General features: G+C 45.4%; 1 protein-coding gene across 5 annotated transcripts in view; it reads left to right on the forward strand.

Annotated features, from left to right (window-relative positions):
* The window catches only part of MTRR (5-methyltetrahydrofolate-homocysteine methyltransferase reductase), a 1305783-nt gene extending 1292472 nt beyond the window's left edge, over positions 1–13311 (forward strand). For all 5 annotated transcript variants that reach the window (XM_077269440.1, XM_077269443.1, XM_077269445.1 and 2 more), the window contains one exon: positions 10453–13311. In XM_077269440.1, coding sequence (XP_077125555.1) covers positions 10453–10597 — 145 coding nt within the window. In that variant the 3' untranslated portion in view covers positions 10598–13311. The remainder of the gene's footprint in view (positions 1–10452) is intronic.
* Positions 13312–21055: the final 7744 nt, after the last annotated feature.

A 21055-nucleotide genomic window follows, 5' to 3' on the forward strand; every position in this document is an offset into this window, starting at 1 on the left:
GGAAACCAACTTGTTTAAAAGCTACTTTGCAAAAAGAGAAAATGGTTGGGTCTGTTGAAGCAAATACTTACCATTTTACAAATAGACAGCTTTAGTCTAATAGCACTCCTTATACTCCAGGATTGTGCTACCAGTCTTTGTTTTATTTCCTTTGTCTGTAATTTTCCCTTTATTTCTTTACATTTTCTATTCTAAGTTCATTTTAAATATGAATCTGTTATGTTTTTTTCTATTTTTTTTTTCTTTTCCTTGTTGAAAATGTTAAATGTAATGTATGGTGAATGAAAATGAGAAAAAAGTGGGTAAATGAAGGCAATGGAACCCTTTCCTCTAATTGTCTGTCAGGTACCTATACATTTTAGGTAGGTATATTTTTGCCTCTGAGCTGCTGAATGGAATTTGTATCTTCAGTGGTAAAACAATAAAGACAAATGCTGAAACTAGAGGATATATTTTTAAAGCAAAATGTGTCAAGAAAAGTATGAACATACCAAGCCACAAATGGATTATTTCACTAGAGTAAATAATGTATAGGCCATGTTTTAGACTGTAGAAGTATACAACGAACAGAAACATGGGGGTGTAGAGAGCAATTGTGGTATATGGGAGGCAAGCAAAGCATTTCCCCATACTTAACTGTCTTCTCCATCTTTTTGGACTACACTGTGTTCCAAATTATTATGAAAATTGGATTTAAGTGTCGTAAAGATTTAATTGTTTTGTTTTTCAAATAAACTCGTGGATGGTATTGTGTCTCAGGGCTCAATGGATCACTGAAATCAATCTGAAACACATGTGATAATTAGTTTTCCAGGTGATTCTAATTCAAGGAAAACTATTTAAAAATGAAGTTCCACATTATTAAGCAGGCCACAGGTTTCAAGCAATATGGGAAAGAAAAAGGATCTCTCTGTTGCTGAAAAACATCAAATAGTGCAATGCCTTGGTCAAGGGATGAAAACATTAGATATTTCCCGAAAACTTAACCGTGATCATCATACTGTGAAGAGATTTGTGGCTGAATCTGAGCACACACGTGTTCGTGCTGATAAAGGCAGAATGAGGAAGGTTTCTGCCAGGCAAGTTCATCGGATTAAGAGAGCAGCTGCTAAAAAGCCATTACAAACCAGCAAACAGATATTGGAAGCTGCTGGTGCCTCTGGAGTCCCTCGAACTTCAAGGTGTAGGATTCTTTAAAGGCTTGCTGTGGTGCATAAACCTACTATTCTGCCACCCCTAAACAGTGTTCACAAGCAGAAATGGTTGCAGTGGGCCCAGACATACATGAAATCTAATTTTCAAACAGTCTTATTTACTGATGAGTGTCGAGCAACTGTGGATGGTCCAGATGGATGGAGTAGTGGATGGTTGGTGGATGGCCACCATGTCCCAACAAGGCTGCGACATCAGCAAGGAGTGAAGGAGTCATGTTTTGGGCCGGAATCATGGGGAAACAGCTGTTAGGGCCCTTTAAGGTTCCTGAAGGTGTGAAAATGACCTCTGCAAAGTATATAAAGTTTCTGACTGACAACTTTCTTCCATGGTATAAAAAGGAGAAACATGCCTTTAGGAGCAAAATCATCTTCATGCATGACAATGCACCATCTCATGCTGCAAAGAATACCTCTGAGTCATTGGCTGCTATGGGCATAAAAGGAGATAAACTCATGGTGTGGCCACCATCTTCCCCTGACCTCAACCCTATAGAAAACCTTTGGCGTATCATCAAGCAAAAGATCTATGAGGGTGGGAGGCAGTTCACACCAAAACAGCAGCTCTGGGAGGCAATTCTGACTTCACGCAAAGAAATACAAGCAGAAACTCTCCAAAAACTCACAAGTTCAATGGATGCAAGAACTGTGAAGGTGATATCAAAGAAGGGTTCCTATGTTAACATGTAACTTGGCCTGTTAGGATGTTTTGGAGTTAAATAGCGTTTTTGTTGAATGTGACCTCCTAATGCCGCAAATTCCACAAATGAGCATTTTCAGTTCTTTAAAACATATCAAATGTTCAGAAATTCTACTATGCATAATAATTTGGAACAGTGCATTTTGAGTTTTTATTCATTTTGGAGATTATACTGTTATCATTGGGAGGTTTCTCCAATAAAATTCGATGTATACTCTAACGGGTGATGACTTTATTAAACTGACTGTCATTTGCATCGACCATTTAAGAAAATCCGAGAAAAATGTCATTTGCATAATAATTTGGAACATGGTGTATATTTAGAAGACAAGCAGTGGAAATAAAAAGTATGAGCCTTTAAAACTCCCAGCGCTCACATCTCATGTGCTTAATTTAAATTGATGATGATGTTCTGCTAACTATTATTTGTAATCTGACTTAATCATTAGAGATGAGCGGTGTTCGAGTCGAACTGTTCGCCAATTTCAAATTCGAGCTGTTTTGGGCGGTGTTCGAGTCGTTAGACGAACCCGAACAATTTGCTTAAAATTCGGCTGTTCGAGTTTCTGTTCGATAACTGTTCGTTCACCAAAAGCCTAGCTTGATTTGCACATTAAAACTGTTTATCATTGGTGTGGTGATGGACTGTTTCAGTGTATAGTGGGCGGGGGATAGATCTGTGCTGAAATAACACCGATCTCCATTTTTTTTTTTCTTTCCCGCATTTACAGAGGGGCGGTGCAGTCTCTCAGCCTATCAGCAGTGCGCACACACACAGCAATGTGCATGTGATGCAGACAAGCAAGGGCATGTGTCATTGGCTGTGTATGTCACATGTCACTCCTTGCCCAATGAGAACCAGCCATTTGCCTCGTCGTCACCATTTCCTCACTGCTGCAGCTTAGTGTTAGACGTCACCGCTGCTGCTGTGGGCGCTATACAGTCAAAGAGTCTTTTTTTGCCAGCAAATTTTCTGAGAGATAGGTTTAGGGAGTCGGGAGTTGGGACTAGTTGTAATATCAGCCCTTTTCAGGGTAGGTTACAGCAGTTCATAGCACTGTTTGCCAGGCAGGTCTGAGCCAGTGCTGTGCAAGTGTTACTCAAAGCATTTGGTGTAATCTAGCTCAGCCAATCCTTGTGGGCTAGTAGCATTGTCTGATAGTCTTCTGAGTAGCCCACCTGTGAAGCTAGCTGCACCACCTGTGTATCTCAATTTTTACGGCATCTAACCGAGTAAATCGTTTTGGGGTTTTGGGCTTAGTAGCAGTGTGTGCACGTCAGCAGAGTAGCCCTCCTGTGAAGCTAGCTACACCGCCTGTGTATCTCAATTTTTACGGCATCTAACCCAGTAAATCGTTTTGGGGTTTTGGGCTTAGTAGCAGTGTCTGCACGTCAGCAGAGTAGCCCGCCTGTGAAACAAACTATACCACCTGTGTATCTCTATTTTCACTGCATCTAATCCAGTTGATAGTTTTGGGCCTAGTAGCAATGTCTGCACATCAGCAGAGTAGCCAGCCTGTGAAGCAAACTATACCGCCTGTGTATCTCTATTTTCAATGCATCTAATCCAGTTGATAGTTTTGGGCCTAGTAGCCTTGTCTGTACGTCAGCAGAGTAGCCTGCCTGTGAAACAAACTATACCGCCTGTGTATCTCTATTTTCACTGCATCTAATCCAGTTGATAGTTTTGGGTCTAGTAGCATTGTCTGCATGTCAGCAGAGTAGCTCGGCTGTGAAACAAACTATACCGCCTGTGTATCTCAATTTTTACGGCATCTAACCCAGTAAATCGTTTTGGGGTTTTGGGCTTAGTAGCAGTGTCTGCACGTCAGCAGAGTAGCCCGCCTGTGAAACAAACTATACCACCTGTGTATCTCTATTTTCACTGCATCTAATCCAGTTGATAGTTTTGGGCCTAGTAGCAATGTCTGCACATCAGCAGAGTAGCCAGCCTGTGAAGCAAACTATACCGCCTGTGTATCTCTATTTTCAATGCATCTAATCCAGTTGATAGTTTTGGGCCTAGTAGCCTTGTCTGTACGTCAGCAGAGTAGCCTGCCTGTGAAACAAACTATACCGCCTGTGTATCTCTATTTTCACTGCATCTAATCCAGTTGATAGTTTTGGGCCTAGTAGCATTGTATGCACGTCAGCAGAGTAGCCCGCCTGTGAAACAAACTATACCGCCTGTGTATCTCTATTTTCACTGCATCTAATCCAGTTGATAGTTTTGGGCCTAGTAGCATTGTCTGCATGTCAGCAGAGTAGCCCGCCTGTGAAACAAACTATACCGCCTGTGTATCTCTATTTTCACTGCATCTAATCCAGTTGATAGTTTGGGGCCTAGTAGCATTGTCTGTACGTCAGCAGAGTAGCCTGCCTGTGAAACAAACTATACCGCCTGTGTATCTCTATTTTCACTGCATCTAATCCAGTTGATAGTTATGGGCCTAGTAGCATTGTCTGCACGTCAGCAGAGTAGCTCGCCTGTGAAACAAACTATACCGCCTGTGTATCTCTATTTTCACTGCATCTAATCCAGTTGATAGTTTTGTGCCTAGTAGCATTGTCTGCACGTCAGCAGAGTAGCCCACCTGTGAAACAAACTATACCGCCTGTGTATCTCTATTTTCACTGCATCTAATCCAGTTGATAATTTTGGGCCTAGTAGCATTGTCTGCACGTCAGCAGAGTAGCCCGCCTGTGAAACAAACTATACCGCCTGTGTATCTCTATTTTCACTGCATCTAATCCAGTTGATAGTTTTGGGCCTAGTTGCATTGTCTGCACGTCAGCAGAGTAGCCCGCTTGTGAAACAAACTATACCGCCTGTGTATCTCTATTTTCACTGCATCTAATCCAGTTGATAGTTTTGTGCCTAGTAGCATTGTCTGCACGTCAGCAGAGTAGCCCACCTGTGAAACAAACTATACCGCCTGTGTATCTCTATTTTCACTGCATCTAATCCAGTTGATAGTTTTGGGCCTAGTAGCATTGTCTGCACGTCAGCAGAGTAGCCCACCTGTGAAGCTAGCTACACCGCCTGTGTATCTCAATTTTTACGGCATGTAACCCAGTAAATCGTTTTGGGGTTTTGGGCTTAGTAGCAGTGTCTGCACGTCAGCAGAGTAGCCCTCCTGTGAAGCTAGCTACACTGCCTGTGTATCTCAATTTTTTCGGCATCTAAGCCAGTAAATCGTTTTGGGGTTTTGGGCTTAGTAGCAGTGTCTGCACATCAGCAGAGTAGCCCGCCTGTGAAACAAACTATACCGCCTGTGTATCTCTATTTTCACTGCATCTAATCCAGTTGATAGTTTTGGGCCTAGTAGCATTGTCTGCACGTCAGCAGAGTAGCCCGTCTGTGAAATAAACTATACCGCCTGTGTATCTCAATTTTTACTGCATCTAATCCAGTTAATAGTTTTGGGCCTAGGAGCAGTGTCTGCACTGTCCGACGAGCCCTGTTGCAATACGTTATGACGTATAGCCTGGGCCAACAAGCTCAAGAGGTGGGGCAAATCACGCTGCAGGAGTGGTCTCAGATCAGGGACCTATGCACCCTTCTGCACAGTTTTGAAATAGCAACGAAGATGCCATTATCAGCATGACCATTCCGGTGATTTACATGCTGGAGCACACCTTACACAGTGTCCTGAGTCAGGTGGTGGAACAAGAGGAGGAGGAACAGGAAGAGTCCTATGCGGAAGGGATCATATCTCCAAGGTCAAGACGGTTGGCAGCACCAAGGCGGGTGGCATTGGAGGCTGGGGGAGAGGAATTACCGAGGGCGCATGGTAGAAGCCAAACTGTTGAGGAAGGTGCAGGAGGCGAGGAAGAAGTGGAGGACGAACTGGCGCTGGGCATGGAAGACTCATCAGATGAGGGAGACCTTGATCAAATTTCTGTTGTGCAAGGTTGGGGGGGAGAGGGCAGAGGAAGGAAGCATGATTCTCACCTCGCCACCACCAAGACAACAAGGACTTGTTCCTCTTGGATGCGCAAGACACATGAGTGCCTTCTTGCTGCACTACCTGCAACATGACCCTCAGATTGTCAGAATCTGAATTAATGCCGACTACTGGGTTGCCACACTCTTAGATCCCCGGTACAAAAGCGAATTTGACGAAATAATTCCTGCCATAGAAAGGGATTCACGCATGCAGGAGTATCAGCAGAGACTGTTACAGAATCTAACATCTGCTTTTCCACAAAACACCAGTGGTGCACGTAGTCAGTCTCTGAGTTCTAACTTGCCAACCGTGGGACTATCGAGTCATCACTCTAACCGTAACAGTAACATCGTATCTGGTGGTAACAGCAATTTTTTCCAATCGTTTCAAGATTTTTTTTAGACCATCCTTTGCAAGGCCACAGGAGACAAGAAGTCTGACACACAGCCAACGCCTAGAGAGGATGGTACAAGAGTATCTCCAAGTTAACATCTATGCCATGACTGTGGAACTGGACCCTTACTCATTTTGGGCTTCCAATCTGGAAAAATGGCCTGAGCTCGCCACTCACGCCTTGGAGATCTTGTCGTGCCCCGCAGCCAGCGTTCTCTCTGAATATGTGTTCAGCACTGCTGGTGGTGTGCTGACAGATAAGCGCACACGGCTGTCCAGTGACAATGTAGACAGACTAAGGTTCATCAAGATGAACAAATCCTGGATCCGCAAGGACTTTTCTACCCCTGTGTCATCTTGGGAAGACTAAAAGCTTGATGATTTTTGAAAATCACCTCACCAATCGTTTTAAAAAACTCTGGCGAAATTGATGCCACTTAAGTGGTGTCTGTGGCCGAATTTTTGGAAAAAATGGAGACTCTTTGATTTAGTCTCCTTGCTGAGTTTTACATGACGTTGCCATCATCAATTCCAGGTGGGTGGGGTCGTCTGCAGAGTTGTTTACTCATACTATGGCCAGGGATTCAGAGGTCTGCTTCAAAGCTTCAGTGTCTGCTTGTTCAGCAGAGTAGCCCAGCCACCCACCGCCTGTTTACCTAAGTACTATTTTTAACAGCATCTGGCCCAGGAAATCCTTTGGGGCCTAGTAGAATTTGGTGCTACTCAGCAGCGTACTTCACCCATGAAGCAAGCTACACCGCCTGTTTACCGAACTACTATTTTGTAACGGCATCTAGCCCAGGAAATCCTTTTGGGCCTAGTAGAATTTGGTGCAACTCAGCAGCGTACCCCACCCATGAAGCAAGCTACACCACCTGTTTACCTAACTACTATTTTGTAACGGCATCTAGCCCAGGAAATCCTTTTGAGCCTAGTAGAATTTGGTGCAACTCAGCAGCGTACCCCACCCATGAAGCAAGCTACACCACCTGTTTACCTAACTACTATTTTGTAACGGCATCTAGTCCAGGAAATCCTTTTGAGCCTAGTAGAATTTGGTGCAACTCAGCAGCGTACCCCACCCATGAAGCAAGCTACACCGCCTGTTTACCTAACTACTATTTTGTAACGGCATCTAGCCCAGGAAATCCTTTTGGGCCTAGTAGAATTTAGTGCTACTCATCAGCATACCCCACCCATAAAGCAAGCTACATCACCTGTTGATCTAATTACTAATTTTTAACTGATCTAGCCCAGGAAATCATTTTGTACCTAATAGCATTTTGTGCTACTCAGCAGAGTACCCCACCTATGAAGCAAGCTACACCGCCTGTTTACCTAACTACTATTTTTGAATGGCATTTGGCGAAGGAAATCTTTTTGGGCCTAGTAGCAATTTCTGCTACTCAGCAGAGTACCCCACCCATGAAGCAAGCTACACCGCCTTCTTTCTTTCTTTCTTTCTTTCTTTCTCAATCTAACCCCTCGTCTTTGGGGTGTCCACTCTCCCTCCAGCTCTCTCCTTCTCACAGGTGGACTACCGCGTGTTTTCACACTGTGGCGAATCTTTTGGGCCCAGGCATAAGAAGTCGTCGAGGTAATGGATAATATGTGCCGCCTTACAAACGTCCATGACGACACATTCGAGGAAGCAACTAAACGCCTCAAATAGTGAGCAGGATATGGAGCACCCCATGGGCAAACAGCGATCTATGTAGTATGCTCCTTCACAGAAGCAGCCCAATGGGAGGACACTATTCGGAGGCACAGGTAGTAACCGGAACGCCCCCTCAATGTCTGTTTTGGCCATTAGGGTGCCCCTTACCAACTTCTTGACCCACCTGATTGCCTCGTCAAAGGAGGTACAGTACATAGTACTGTACTTGGTTCCGCGTCGATGTTGTCATTTACTGACCTGCCCCTTGGATATGACAAATGGTGGATTAGTCTGAATGTATTGAGTTCATTTTTTGGCACAACTCCCAACGGGGGTACCACTACGTCTTCTAAGGAAAGTGTTCTGAATGGACCCGCCGCAATTCTACCTAAAGATATTTCTTTTTTTTTTTTTTGTCAAGACGTCTGGGTGTTGGTAGAGTGAGTTTAGATTTTTACTCCAGCCTTTCTTAACTTTAGAAGGGCATGACATGCCTGTATCTGTGTCTCCTCCTCCTTTTACTCATCCACCTCTTTTCTTTTCACATGACTATGTGTAGTTGTGACTTTTCCATGTGTTTGTTGTGTCTTCTGAGCAGTTTGTCAGCTTTTGGACACCTTTTAAGGTGTTTTCTATGTGTTTTCCATGTGTTTGTATGTGTTTGTGTTTGCCTGCCATTGGTTTCAGTGGGGTTCGACGGTGTTCGTCGAACAGTTCGACGAACATCTCCCTACTCGACGAACCGAACCCGAACACTAGGGAGGTGGCTCATCTCTATTAATCATCACACCCGACAAACAATTGTTTTGCTCATTCATCAGTTGATTGGACAGGCCGATAATTGGTAGCAAGCATTTTTATAAATATTTGCTCCAGGATTATTGGCCTGTCTACCTGGGTCTTAACATTCATTTACAGAGCTACATTACTCTTTATCTTCATTTTGTGCCTTGCAATGATTTAAATCATTAATTAACAGAAGAAGGAAGATCTGTACAGCACGAACAGTCTTTTCAATGATTAGGTAGAGCACTTTATAGGTGCACTGTTGGATTATTTAAAAAGTAATTGAGGGCATGAGGGGTGCCAGTATGGCAATACCGTGTCCCCATCAACCCACCACTCTTGTCCTCCTCAACCTCACCCTTCCAACTGAGGATTATGAGAAGCCATGAGAAATTATCTTTAAGCGTGTGCGATGGTCCTGAAAATTGGGTAGAATTTACAAAAATAAAAGAAAGCCCTCATCCCTGAGAAATGGACAATGCCTACAGTGCATGTATCAAATGCAATGTGCAGTTGGTTGCAGAGATAGCACACATCTATTTGATTATACAGTCATGGCTTTGAGAACTAACTGCAGTTTAGTTTGAATCAACTAGAACACTATTTTAACCCATTTCCGACGTTGGGCATAATAGTACGCCCACGTAGGAATCCTTCCCTTTGATGTGGGCTCCAGCACTGAGCCCACATCTTTCCCGGCACTTGTCAGCTGTTTTGAACAGCTGACGTGCCTCTAACAGCCACAAGTGGAATCACGATCCACCTACAGCTGTTAACCTGTTAAATGCCGTTGTCAATATCTGACAGTGACATTTAACTTGCGCTTACCAGAAGCACGTCAGAAATCCCGGCCATCGGTGACCCCGTCACGTGATCGTGGGTCACCGATGGGTCGTCATGACAACCAGAAGTCTAAAGCAGACCTCTATTGTTGTCATTGCCGGATTGCTATGAGCATTGCGGAGTGCTCATAACAAGTGAGCATTTCTGCTACACACAGGCGATCTGATCATTGCCTGTATGTAGGAGAGCCAATTGGGTTATGGCAACTTCTAGCGCCAAATTCAGAATCGCCCTATCAATCAATATAAAAAAAAATACTAAATACTAATAATAAAATTCAATAATGGGCACTCAAAAGAACATATCTACATCAAAATGGCGTCAATAAAAATGTCAGCTCGGTGCGCAAAAACGCCAACCCCAGATCACAAAAAATGGAGACGCTTACAGGTCTTGGAATATGGCGCCATTCTTTATTTTTTACTACAGTTTGGATTTTTTCACCTATTAAATAAAAAAGAACCTAGAAATGTTTGGTGTCTATTCATTTTTCATCAGTTTTAGCATTTCGTGAACATGGTAAAAAAAACCTGTGGAATTGCACTTTTTTTTTGCATTTTCACCGCACTTGGAATTTTTTTCCCAATTTCCAGTACACAAAATGTTAAAAACAATGGTGCTGTTCAAAAGTACAACTTGTCCCGGAAAAAACAAGCCCTCACATGGTCATTTTGACCTGGGAAGGAGAGGAGCAAAAAAAGAAAACGCAAAAACAAAAATACCTCTGGTCATGAAGGGGTTAAATGTAATTGTAAAAATTTACAGTGAACAGAAGCTTTATTTGATTGTTTTATTATGTAGTACAAAAGCTCTTGAACAAAAAGCTTTTTAGTTTTGTAAAAATATTTTTTCACAAAAATATTTTCTGGGAGATTGGATTTCAGAATAACACTTGTTTTTCTTTTGTTTTAGAAATGCAAAAAACATTGGCAAGGATATGAATTCTGCTTTAGTTGACATTTTATGTGCTGAGCGAAGTGTGGACAAACTTGAAGCAATGAAGATGCTTGCCTCACTAAAAGATGAAAAAAGATATTTACAGGATCTCTGGGGTTGACGACTAAGACACAGCTTCCTCATAACAATCTGCTACATATCTTGTAAATCCGAAGCATTGCCCACTGTGGTAGTAATAAATCCATACTCTTTCATACTTTCTAAACTCTGGCACTGTTGTCATTGTTTTGAATTATTTTGTAAGACAAGTACAATTGCCATAATAGACTAGGTTGTAATAAACCCAAACTTTACTATTTCTTTCCCATTATTATAATCAACTCATATTTGGACTAACCTAAATTATAAAGCCAAACGAAGAGATCCATTTAATAATACAATGCTTTATTAATAACAGGATAAAAACTATATTAAAATGAAAAAATGAACTTATGAAGAACTTGCAGTCGTCATTGGCCCCCATCTCCTCCCTCTTATGTCCTGATTCTTCACTGAAGCATTACAATGAAACACTGCAAAGTGCCCTGGATGAAACCTCACCTCCTATACATACAACAACTCAGCACAGGCAGCGTCAACCTTAGCACATGCTGCAAACACGTTTCCTGCAGCGGTGCTCTACGTGGACCAAACGTCTGTGGAGAAAATCCAATCTACCTGAAGATTTCATCCATTATAAGTTTATGCTTAAAACATACAACACTGCCCTTCACCTCTCCAAACAAACCTATTTCAACACCCTCATCACCTCACTATCCAATAACCTGAAAAGTCTCTTTGATACTTTTTATTCCCTACTCAGCCCAAGAGTGCAGGCCAAAACCACGGATCTTTGTGCTGACAATCTGGTCAATTACTTAAAAGAAAAAAATTGACCATATCCGACAGGAATTTTTCTCCCAATCCACTCATGTCATGCACTATCCTTCCTCCCCTCTGCATCTAGCTCACTCTCTGATTTTGAACTAGTCACAGAAAAATTAGTAATCAGGCTCCTTGCACTTCTTGCTCTACTACTTGCACCAGTGACCCCATTCCGTCACAACTCCTCCAGTCCCTTTCCCCTGCTGTCACCACTCACCTAACAAAAATATTCAACCTCTCTCTCATCTGGTATCTTTCCCTCATTTAAGCATGCCGTCATACATCTATTAGATAAAAAAAAAATCCCTCGACCAAAACTGTGTCGCTAACTATAGACCTGTCTCTAATCTTCCCTTCAACTTTAATCTCCTTGAACGCCTGGTCCACTCTCATCTTATCTGCTATCTCTCAGATAGCTCTCTTCTCGACCCTCTTCAATCCGGATTCCACTCTTCCACTCTACTGAAACTGCCCTCACTAAAGTCTCTAATGATCTACTAACAGCTAAATCTAATGGTCACTGCTCCATGCTAATTATCCTGGATCTCTCTGCAGCATTTGGCATCATCAGCTCCTCCTCACTATGCTCCGCTCCATCGGCCTCAAGGACACCGTTCTCTCCTGGTTCTCCTATCTATCTGACCGCTCCTTCACTGTATCATTTGTTGGCTCCTCCTCCTCTCATCATCTACTGTTAGGGTTCCTCAAGGATCAGTCATAGACCCCTTCCTCTTCTCTTTGTATACTACCTCTATTGGAAAAATAATCAGTAGATTTGGTTTCCAGTACCATCTCTAAGCTGATGACACCCAATTATACACTTCTTCTCCTGACATTGCGCCTGCCTTTAAAGAAAACACAAGTGATTGTCTTACCGCTGTCTCTAACATCATGTTCTCCCTCAATCTGAAATTGAACCTGTCAAAAACTGAACTCCTTTTGTTTCCTCCCTATACTAACCAACCTATGCCTGACATTGCAGTTTCTGTGTGTGGGTCCATAATTACTCCCCAGCAACATGCCTGCTGTCTTGGGGTGATACTTGATTCCGAGCTGTCATTCTCCCCCACATCCAATCACTGGCTCGTTCTTGTTATCTGTACCTCAAAAACATTTCTAGAATTCGACCCTTGCTTACTTTCGACTCTGCAAAAACTCTTACGGTTTATCTTATTCATTTTCGTCTGGACTATTGTAACTCTCTATTAATCGGTCTCCCACTTACCAAACTGTCCCATGTGTGTTGAATGCCGCAGCCAGGATCATATTCCTCACCAATCGTTACACCGATGCCTCTACCTTGTGCCAGTCATTACACTGGTTACCCATCCACTCCAGAATCCAGTATAAACTTATTACCCTCACCCACAAAGCATTCCATGGCTCAGCACCACTCTACATCTCCTCCCTCATCTCAGTCTACCACCCTACCCGTGCCCTCCGTTCTGCTAATGACCTGAAGATAACGTCCTCAATAATCAGAACCTTTTTACGTGCTGCGCCAATTTTTTGGAATGCACTACCCACAGTTTTAAGTGTGCCCTATTTCTTCAGACTGGCCTACCGCCTCAACGTATTAGCCTAACTATTCCTGTGTTGTCCATTCAACATTTTTACCTTAACCAGGTTCCTCATACCATGCTTTATGCATTTAATAGCCCTCTGTGTCTGTACTGTTACGTACTTAGGCTGATAACCGGTACATGCAGCATTACATGAACACCCGATTCTTACACTATGGCAATGAAAGCAATTGTTACCATCCACCTTTTGTGTCTCCCCTTTTTCCTCATAGATTGTAAGCTTGCAAGCAGGGCCCTCATTCCTCTTAGTATCTGTTTAAATTATGTGTTTATTTGTTATGCTGTAATGTCTATTGTCTGTACAAGTCCCCTCTAAAATGTAAATTGCTGCGGAATATGTTGGCGCTGTAGAAATAAAATTATTATTATTATTGAAAAATCAGAAAAAAGCAAGATGAGGTAAAAAAAAGCAGAGTGCCCAGTAGGGGGGGTTCAATGCCTGGGTCCTGTTTAAAAGGGTGTGGTATGTTAATATATACAATAAATAAATATAATAGTATAAAGATAATAACAACCCAAATAATAATTAAGGCCAAAGAAACAAATTGCACTCCTAAATAGATGAAAAAAGACAATATATAAGATAAAGATATGGTTAATGAGTATCTTACAAACACATCAATCAGGATTATATTGCACCTTACATATCAAGTGACCAGTAGGCATAATCTGTACAGATTATTCCCTTTGTGAAGGGCCATATATATCACCTGGAGGACAGACTTGACGTCCCCCCCCCGCCCTCTAATGTAGTTGTAATTTATTCGCTTTTGCTCCTTGACAGCATTTATGCTTGCTGTATTTGTATTTGGTGAAGGCTAGTGTGTCTGGTTTAATACCACAGAGCAATGTGCACTGCTAGTACAACACAAATTGCTGAAAAGTGTAATGCTTTCTAGGATACAAATATGTCCGAACAGATCATGCAACACACATGGCCAAAGATTGGCGAAAGTGCCTATGCGGATCCCTGTTCACCTTTAAAAATAGATACACTAAGCACAAAAACATTATAATGGGACCATCTATGGGAGAAAGTAGGCATTAGACCTACCGGTAATAGGTTTTCCAGGAGTCCATCATGACCGCACCAACAGGAGGTTGTCTTTATTCTTGATAGGAACAGGAACACAAAAGAGGTTAAAAGGCCCCTCCCTCCCTCCACCACCCTCTCAGTGATTTTTCCAAGTACCACACCAGGATGGATGCAACTCAGTTTTATTTCACATTCCTTCTACATACGTTATTGTCACATATCAGATAGGAATTCTCTAAAAGGGAGGGAATATAATTGTTGCTGTCATGATGGACTCCTGGAAAACCTATTACCAGTAGGTCTAATGCCTACTTTCCAGGACATCCCTCCTTACAGCACCAACAGGAGAGTACCAGAGGATATGATTAGGGTGGGATTTTTCTCCCGAAGGTCAATTTTTGGCTTGCTAACACATCCAATTTATAGTGTTTGCAAAAGGTACTTAGATTTGACCAGGTTGCGGCCCTGCATATCTGGTCTACCGAGGCCCCTGCTTATTCAGCTCAGGATGTGGCTACTGCTTTTGTGGAGTGAACCGTAACATTGACTGGAAGTGATTTGCTCTCAGCTGAGTAGGTCAAATGTGCTACTGATTTGACCCATCGAGCGAATGTGGCCTTCAAAGCTTTTTCCCCTTATTTTTCCCCCAAAATTGTACAAACAGATTGGAGTCTACTCACCAGTCCTTTGTGACCTCCAAGTATCAGAGGACTCTCCTTCTGACATCTAGGGAGTGAAAAGACCTCTCCTGATCATTCCTATAATTTTGACAAAAGGAAGGTAAAACTATGTCCTGGCTCATGTGAAAGGAGGATGCTACCTTTGGAAGAAAGGTGGAGTCTAACCTCAGAATAATTTAGTCTTCTAGGATTTTTAGGTATGTGTTATGATCCTAGTGGCTGAGGATCACAAAACGGACTAGCTAAGTTTATGAACATAGACACGAGCTCTTGGGAGGTGGTAACTGGACTGACCGCAAATCTGATCCTAACCAACACACTAAAGGAAGCCGGTGAACGTGCCTAAAATCCTGGACGTCTCGACGCAGCCTGAGAAACTATCTACTCCTGGAGGGAAAGTAAGACCTCACTTGCCTCAAGAGAAATCACCCCAAAGATATAGGAAGCCCCCAACAAATAATAACGGTGAGGTAAGGGGAAAACACAAACGTAGAAATGAAAACAGATTAAGCAAATGAGGCCCGCTAATACTAGATAGCAGAAGACAGATAGGGAACTGTGCAGTCAGTAAAAAACCCTATGCAAAATATCTACGCTGAGAATACAAGAACCCCACACCAACTAACGGTGTGAGGGGAGAAACTCAGCCCCCTAGAGCTACCAGCAAGCAAGGAAATCACATATTAGCAAGCTGGACAAAAATAAACCAAGAAACATGTGACCACTGATGGTCAAAAAATGAACCAAGCAAAACTTAGCTTCTCTTGAAGAGATTGATAACGAAGGACTGCAGGAGAGCTCCAAAATAGCACTGAAGACATTGACAGCAGGCAACAACTGAGAGTCCAGGTGAACTAAATAGGAAACCAGCTAAGAGATAATGAGACAGCTGATCCTGCCTCAGACCTGCAGAATGACAAAGAACCACCAGAGGGAGCCCAAAGACAGCACTCACACAGTACCAGTTGTGACCACAAGAGGGAGCCCAAAAACAGAGTTCACAACAGGTATGGGCTTTTAATGGAAAAGGCCTGTTTTTCCCCAATCCTACTGGTCGTAGTTATGGCCACAAGGAAAGCAGCTTTAAGGGAGATAGATTTTAGATCCGAATTTTCCATTGGTTCATATGGAGGTTTGCACAGACCATTTAGGACAATGTTAAATCCCATGGAGGGACATAGGCCCTAACTGTGGGTCGTAATCTGCTTGTGGCTTTAACACTAGAACTACCGCAGGTTTCATAATACCTATAACTACCATTAGGGGTCATTTTGACCCCCATTCAAAAGTACTGACTCTGGAGTAAAAATAACTTTTTTGTTGCCAACAAATTAAAGAACATTTATTTTAACTTAGTAGGAACAGTGTTAAGATCAAGTACAGCACGCATTTTCCTTTTACATGGTCATAGCATGAAGTTGAAAAATGAACTCCCGTCTGCTAATTTTACTCCCAATCAAAAAAAGAAACCTCGGAAGCTTAAATACCATTAAAAATATCAATATTTTATTAATCACAAAACATAAAAAAGAAGTCTCATAGTAGCCAGTGGTAATAACAGAAACAGAATGCTACTGTCTGCATATAGGAATATTACTATAAATCAAGTGATATATACATACATGCCAAGAAAGAATACAACCACAATGCAAAAATTGCTCAAATTATCTAGGTGTAGTCCAAAAAATCTATAAGGGAAAGGGTTAATCCCATGCACTACACTGTATAAAAAACATGTTTTCAGTCAAAGGATTAATCTCATAAAATGCATTGTACAGCAATCATATTTGCAATCAAAAGGTTAATGCTATAAAGTACAATATGTAGCAGATATGCTTACAATAATGGGAAACCTATCTGATTGAACAAAGCCTTTGGCTTATTGCATCACTAGTATAATGTGTAACATAGCATGTCACTGATAAGAAATACATATAGTGCATGTATATGGCATGAAGGAGAGTACGGACATATTACCTAAGTATGCAGCACAGTCTGAGAAGGGATTCTGTCTGCAACAAGCTTTCCTACATCCATGATCTTTTTGTTACTACCAAACTTTCCTTCCTCGCCATCGCTGAACCCTGGCTCACCCCTTCTGACACAGCCTCCCTTGCTGCACTCTCTTACAGTGGCTTCCACCTTTCTCACACACCCCGCCCCAGCAGCAAACATGGCAGAGGAGTTGGTTTTCTCCTGTCAGATAACTGCTCCTTCACCCCAATCCCACTGCCACCCTCTGTCACCCCCCCTTCCTTTGAGGTGCACTCTGTGTGCATCTACTCCCCCTCCAACTAGCTGTCATTTACCGCCCCACAGGGCCAGCCACCACCTTCTTTGACCACTTCACCACCTGGCTACTTCATTTCCTTTCCGTGGACATCCCCACTACCATCATGGGCGACTTCAACATTCCCATTGACACTTCCCTCTCAGCTGCCACTAAACTTCTATCTGTCACTTCCACCTTCGGCCTTACTCAATGGTCTTCTACAGCCACCCACAAAGATGGTCACACACTGGACCACATCTTCGCCCTCACCCGCCTCTGCTCCCTATCTAACCTCTCTAACTCACCTCTTCCTCTCTCTGACCACAACCTTCTCACATTCTCTTCCCTCTCCACTCCATGTCTACAATCCCCACCCCACAAACTTTCACACCCTCGCAGAAATCTTAAACATCTTGACCTACATTCATTCTCTGAATCCTTCCTCCCTCTCACAGATATAAGTTCCTTACACTTGTGAACCTAAAAAGACGCACCAGACACTCAGATAGTCCTTAAATCTGAAGAATCATATAAGGAGAGGTTGTGGACCAGAGGTCTGTGCATAAGAAGTAGAGGTACCAAAAAAGAATATTATATGCATAAGTTTATTAGAGTATCAGATATACAAAAATACTAAATATAATAATGCATGGACAAAAAAGTGGTAGAAAGGAGCAGCTAAAAGATAGCATGTAATAGATGGCAAAAAACAATGCTAAAGATAACATGAGCGAAATTAGAGCACCCTACTCTGACTGCAACCCGGTAAATGCTAAATGAAATGCTGGGATAATGAGCACAAAATATCAGAGGGACAAGTCAAAAAGCAAGGCAGCATAGTGATGGGTACAATGAATGAACTCAGAATAGCATACTGTTACCTTGGGACATAGTAGCGATAGGTGGCATGGTGCTGCAGGCAGAGAGGGAAGCCTCGACGTGCGTTTCTCCTGAATGGCTTCGTCAGGAGGCGTGGCCATTAAAAGGAAGGGCTGGGGTATATGTAGTGAATGGAGAAAGCTAATGATCCAATCAACGCACAGCCCGGGATGATGTGGTTAACTGCAGACAGCCGGGCAAGCCGGGCGCCACAGGAGATGGGCGGGAGGACAGACGTCATCTACGCCCATCCCCATGGCAACGCGGCCAGCCTGCAACGCTATCCAGGGAACCACAGTGCATGCCCGAGGTGCGCACGGACCAAAGAAGACTAGGAGGTGAGAAGGGATGCAAAATAAATACATAGTGGGAGGGAGAAAGAAGGGTAGTAGCGGTGGACAAATCTACCGATAGTCCTGCCTGATATATAGCCCCGCACAGCACATAGAATTAGCCGCATGTGAAGCTGCGCAGTCGGGGGCAGGTCAGTGATCCCTCCCACTTGTAAGATAGCAAAACCAGTTAACTACGGCGCTGCAAAAATGTATTTTAATGCATACAGACAGCCACCACTATAGGGGAATCTTACAACACTCTATCCATAAATGGAGAATACACGCCGGCTATAGTGAGGAAAAAGGGAATAAGGGTGAGTATGACTATAATGGGCATATCAGTCAAACTGCTAACAGAAAAAAGCTGCGGCCATCTATGCATGAATAGAGAATGCATACCAACTGTGACAGAAATTCAAAACTAGATGGGTATTTCCTGAAGGAACTACAGATAGTGCTTTGGAATGGTGCCCGGGCTGCCCCTGCAAGCCTTTCACACTTGGGTGCCCCTCAGGGTTGAGGATTTGGTGGTCTGGGCACCTCGGGGTCTGATTTGATGGGCTGGCACCTCGGGGTCTGATTTAGTGGGCGAGCCCCTCGGGGTCCGATTTGGTGGGCGGGCCCCTCGCGGTCCGATTTGGTGGGCAGGGCACCTCAGAAACCGATTTGGTGGGCGGGGTCACTCAGGGTCCGATTCGGTGTGCTGGGCACCTCAGGGTCCGATTTGGTGGGCGGGATCACTCTGGGTCCGATTTGGTGGGCGGGGTCACTCTGGGTCCGATTTGGTGGGCAGGGTCACTCTGGGTCCGATTTTGTGGGTGGTGTCACTCTGGGTCCAATTTGGTGGGCGGGGTCAATATGGGTCCGATTTGGTGGGCGGGGTCACTATGGGTCCGATTTGGTGGGTGGGGTCACTCTGGGTCCGATTTGGTGGGGGCGGGGTCACACTGGGTCCGATTTGGTGGGCGGGGTCACTCTGGGTCCGATTTGGTGGGCGGGGTCACTCTGGGTCTGATTTGGTTGGCGGGGTCACTCTGGGTCCGATTTGGTGGGCTGGGTCACTCTGGGTCCGATTTGGTGGGCTGGGTCACTCTGGGTCCGATTTGGTGGGTGGGGTCACTCTGGGTCCGATTTGGTGGGTGGGGTCACTCTGGGTTCGATTTGGTGGGCGGGGTCACTCTGGGTCCGATTTGGTGGGCGGGGTCACTCTGGGTCCGATTTGGTGGGCGGGGCACCCTAGAGACCGATTTGGTGGGCGGGGTCACTCTGGGTCCGATTTGGTGGGCAGGCCACTCCGTCCGATTTGGTGGGCGGGGTCACTCTGAGTCCGATTTTGTGGGCGGGGCCCCTCGCGTCCGGTTTGGTGGGCAGGGTCCGATTTGGTGGACGGGGCCCCTGGGGGTCCGATTTGGTGGCCGGGGCCCCTGGGGTTCCCATTTGGTGGACGGGGCCCCTGGGGGTCCCATTTGGTGGGCAGGGCCCCTGTGGGTCCCATTTGGTGGGCGGGGCCCCTGGGGGTCCCATTTGGTGGACGGGGCCCCTGGGGGTCCCATTTGGTGGGCAGGGCCCCTGTGGGTCCCATTTGGTGGGCGGGGCCCCTGGGGGTCCCATTTGGTGTGCGGGGCCCCTGGGGGTCCCATTTGGTGGGCAATGTCCCTGGGGGTCCGATTTGTTGGGCGGAGCCCCTGGGGGTCCGATTTGGTGGGCGGGGCCCCTGGGGGTCCGATTTGGTGGGCGGGGCCCCTCACGTTCGGTTTGGTGGGCGGGGTCTGATTTGGTGGGCGGGCCCCTGGGAATCCGATTTGGTGGGCGGGGTCACTCTGGGTCCAATTTGGTGGGCGGGTCACTCTGAGTCCGATTTGGTGGGTGGGGCACCTCAGACCGATTTGGTAGGCGGGGCACCTCAGAGACTGATTTGGTGGGCAGGGTCACTCTGGGTCCGATTTTGTGGGAGGTGTCACTCTGGGTCCGATTTGGTGGGGGCGGGGGTCACACTGGGTCCGATTTGGTGGGCGGGGTCACTCTGGGTCTGATTTGGTGGGCGGGGTCACTCTGGGTCCGATTTGGTGGGCGGGGTCACTCTGGGTCTGATTTGGTGGGCGGGGTCACTCTGGGTCCGATTTGGTGGGCTGGGTCACTCTGGGTCCGATTTGGTGGGCTGGGTCACTCTGGGTCCGATTTGGTGGGTGGGGTCACTCTGGGTCTGATTTGGTGGGCGGGGTCACTCTGGGTTCGATTTGGTGGGCGGGGTCACTCTGGGTCCGATTTGGTGGGCGGGGTCACTCTGGGTCCGATTGGGTGGGCAGGGCACCCTAGAGACTGATTTGGTGGGCGGGGTCACTCTGGGTCCGATTTGGTGGGCGGGCCACTCCGTCCGATTTGGTGGGCGGGGTCACTCTGAGTCCGATTTGGTGGGAGGGGCCCCTCGGGGTCCGATTTTGTGGGCGGGGCCCCTCGCGTCCGGTTTGGTGGGCAGGGTCCGATTTGGAGGACGGGGCCCCTGGGGGTCTGATTTGGTGGGCGGGGCCCCTGGGGTTCCCATTTGGTGGACGGGGCCCCTGGGGGTCCCATTTGGTGGGCGGGGCCACTGTTGGTCCCATTTGGTGTGCGGGGCCCCTGGGGGTCCCATTTGGTGTGCGGGGCCCCTGGGGATCCCATTTGGTGGGCAATGCCCCTGGGGGAACGATTTGTTGGGCGGAGCCCCTGGGGGTCCGATTTGGTGGGCGGGGCCCCTGGGGGTCCGATTTGGTGGGCGGGGCCCCTCACGTTCGGTTTGGTGGGCGGGGTCTGATTTGGTGGGCGGGCCCCTGGGAATCCAATTTGGTGGGCGGGGTCACTCTGGGTCCAATTTGGTGGGCGGGTCACTCTGAGTCCGATTTGGTGGGTGGGGCACCTCAGACCGATTTGGT

The sequence above is a fragment of the Ranitomeya variabilis genome, chromosome 6 (assembly GCF_051348905.1).
Source record: "Ranitomeya variabilis isolate aRanVar5 chromosome 6, aRanVar5.hap1, whole genome shotgun sequence".
NCBI classification, from domain to species: domain Eukaryota; kingdom Metazoa; phylum Chordata; class Amphibia; order Anura; family Dendrobatidae; genus Ranitomeya; species Ranitomeya variabilis.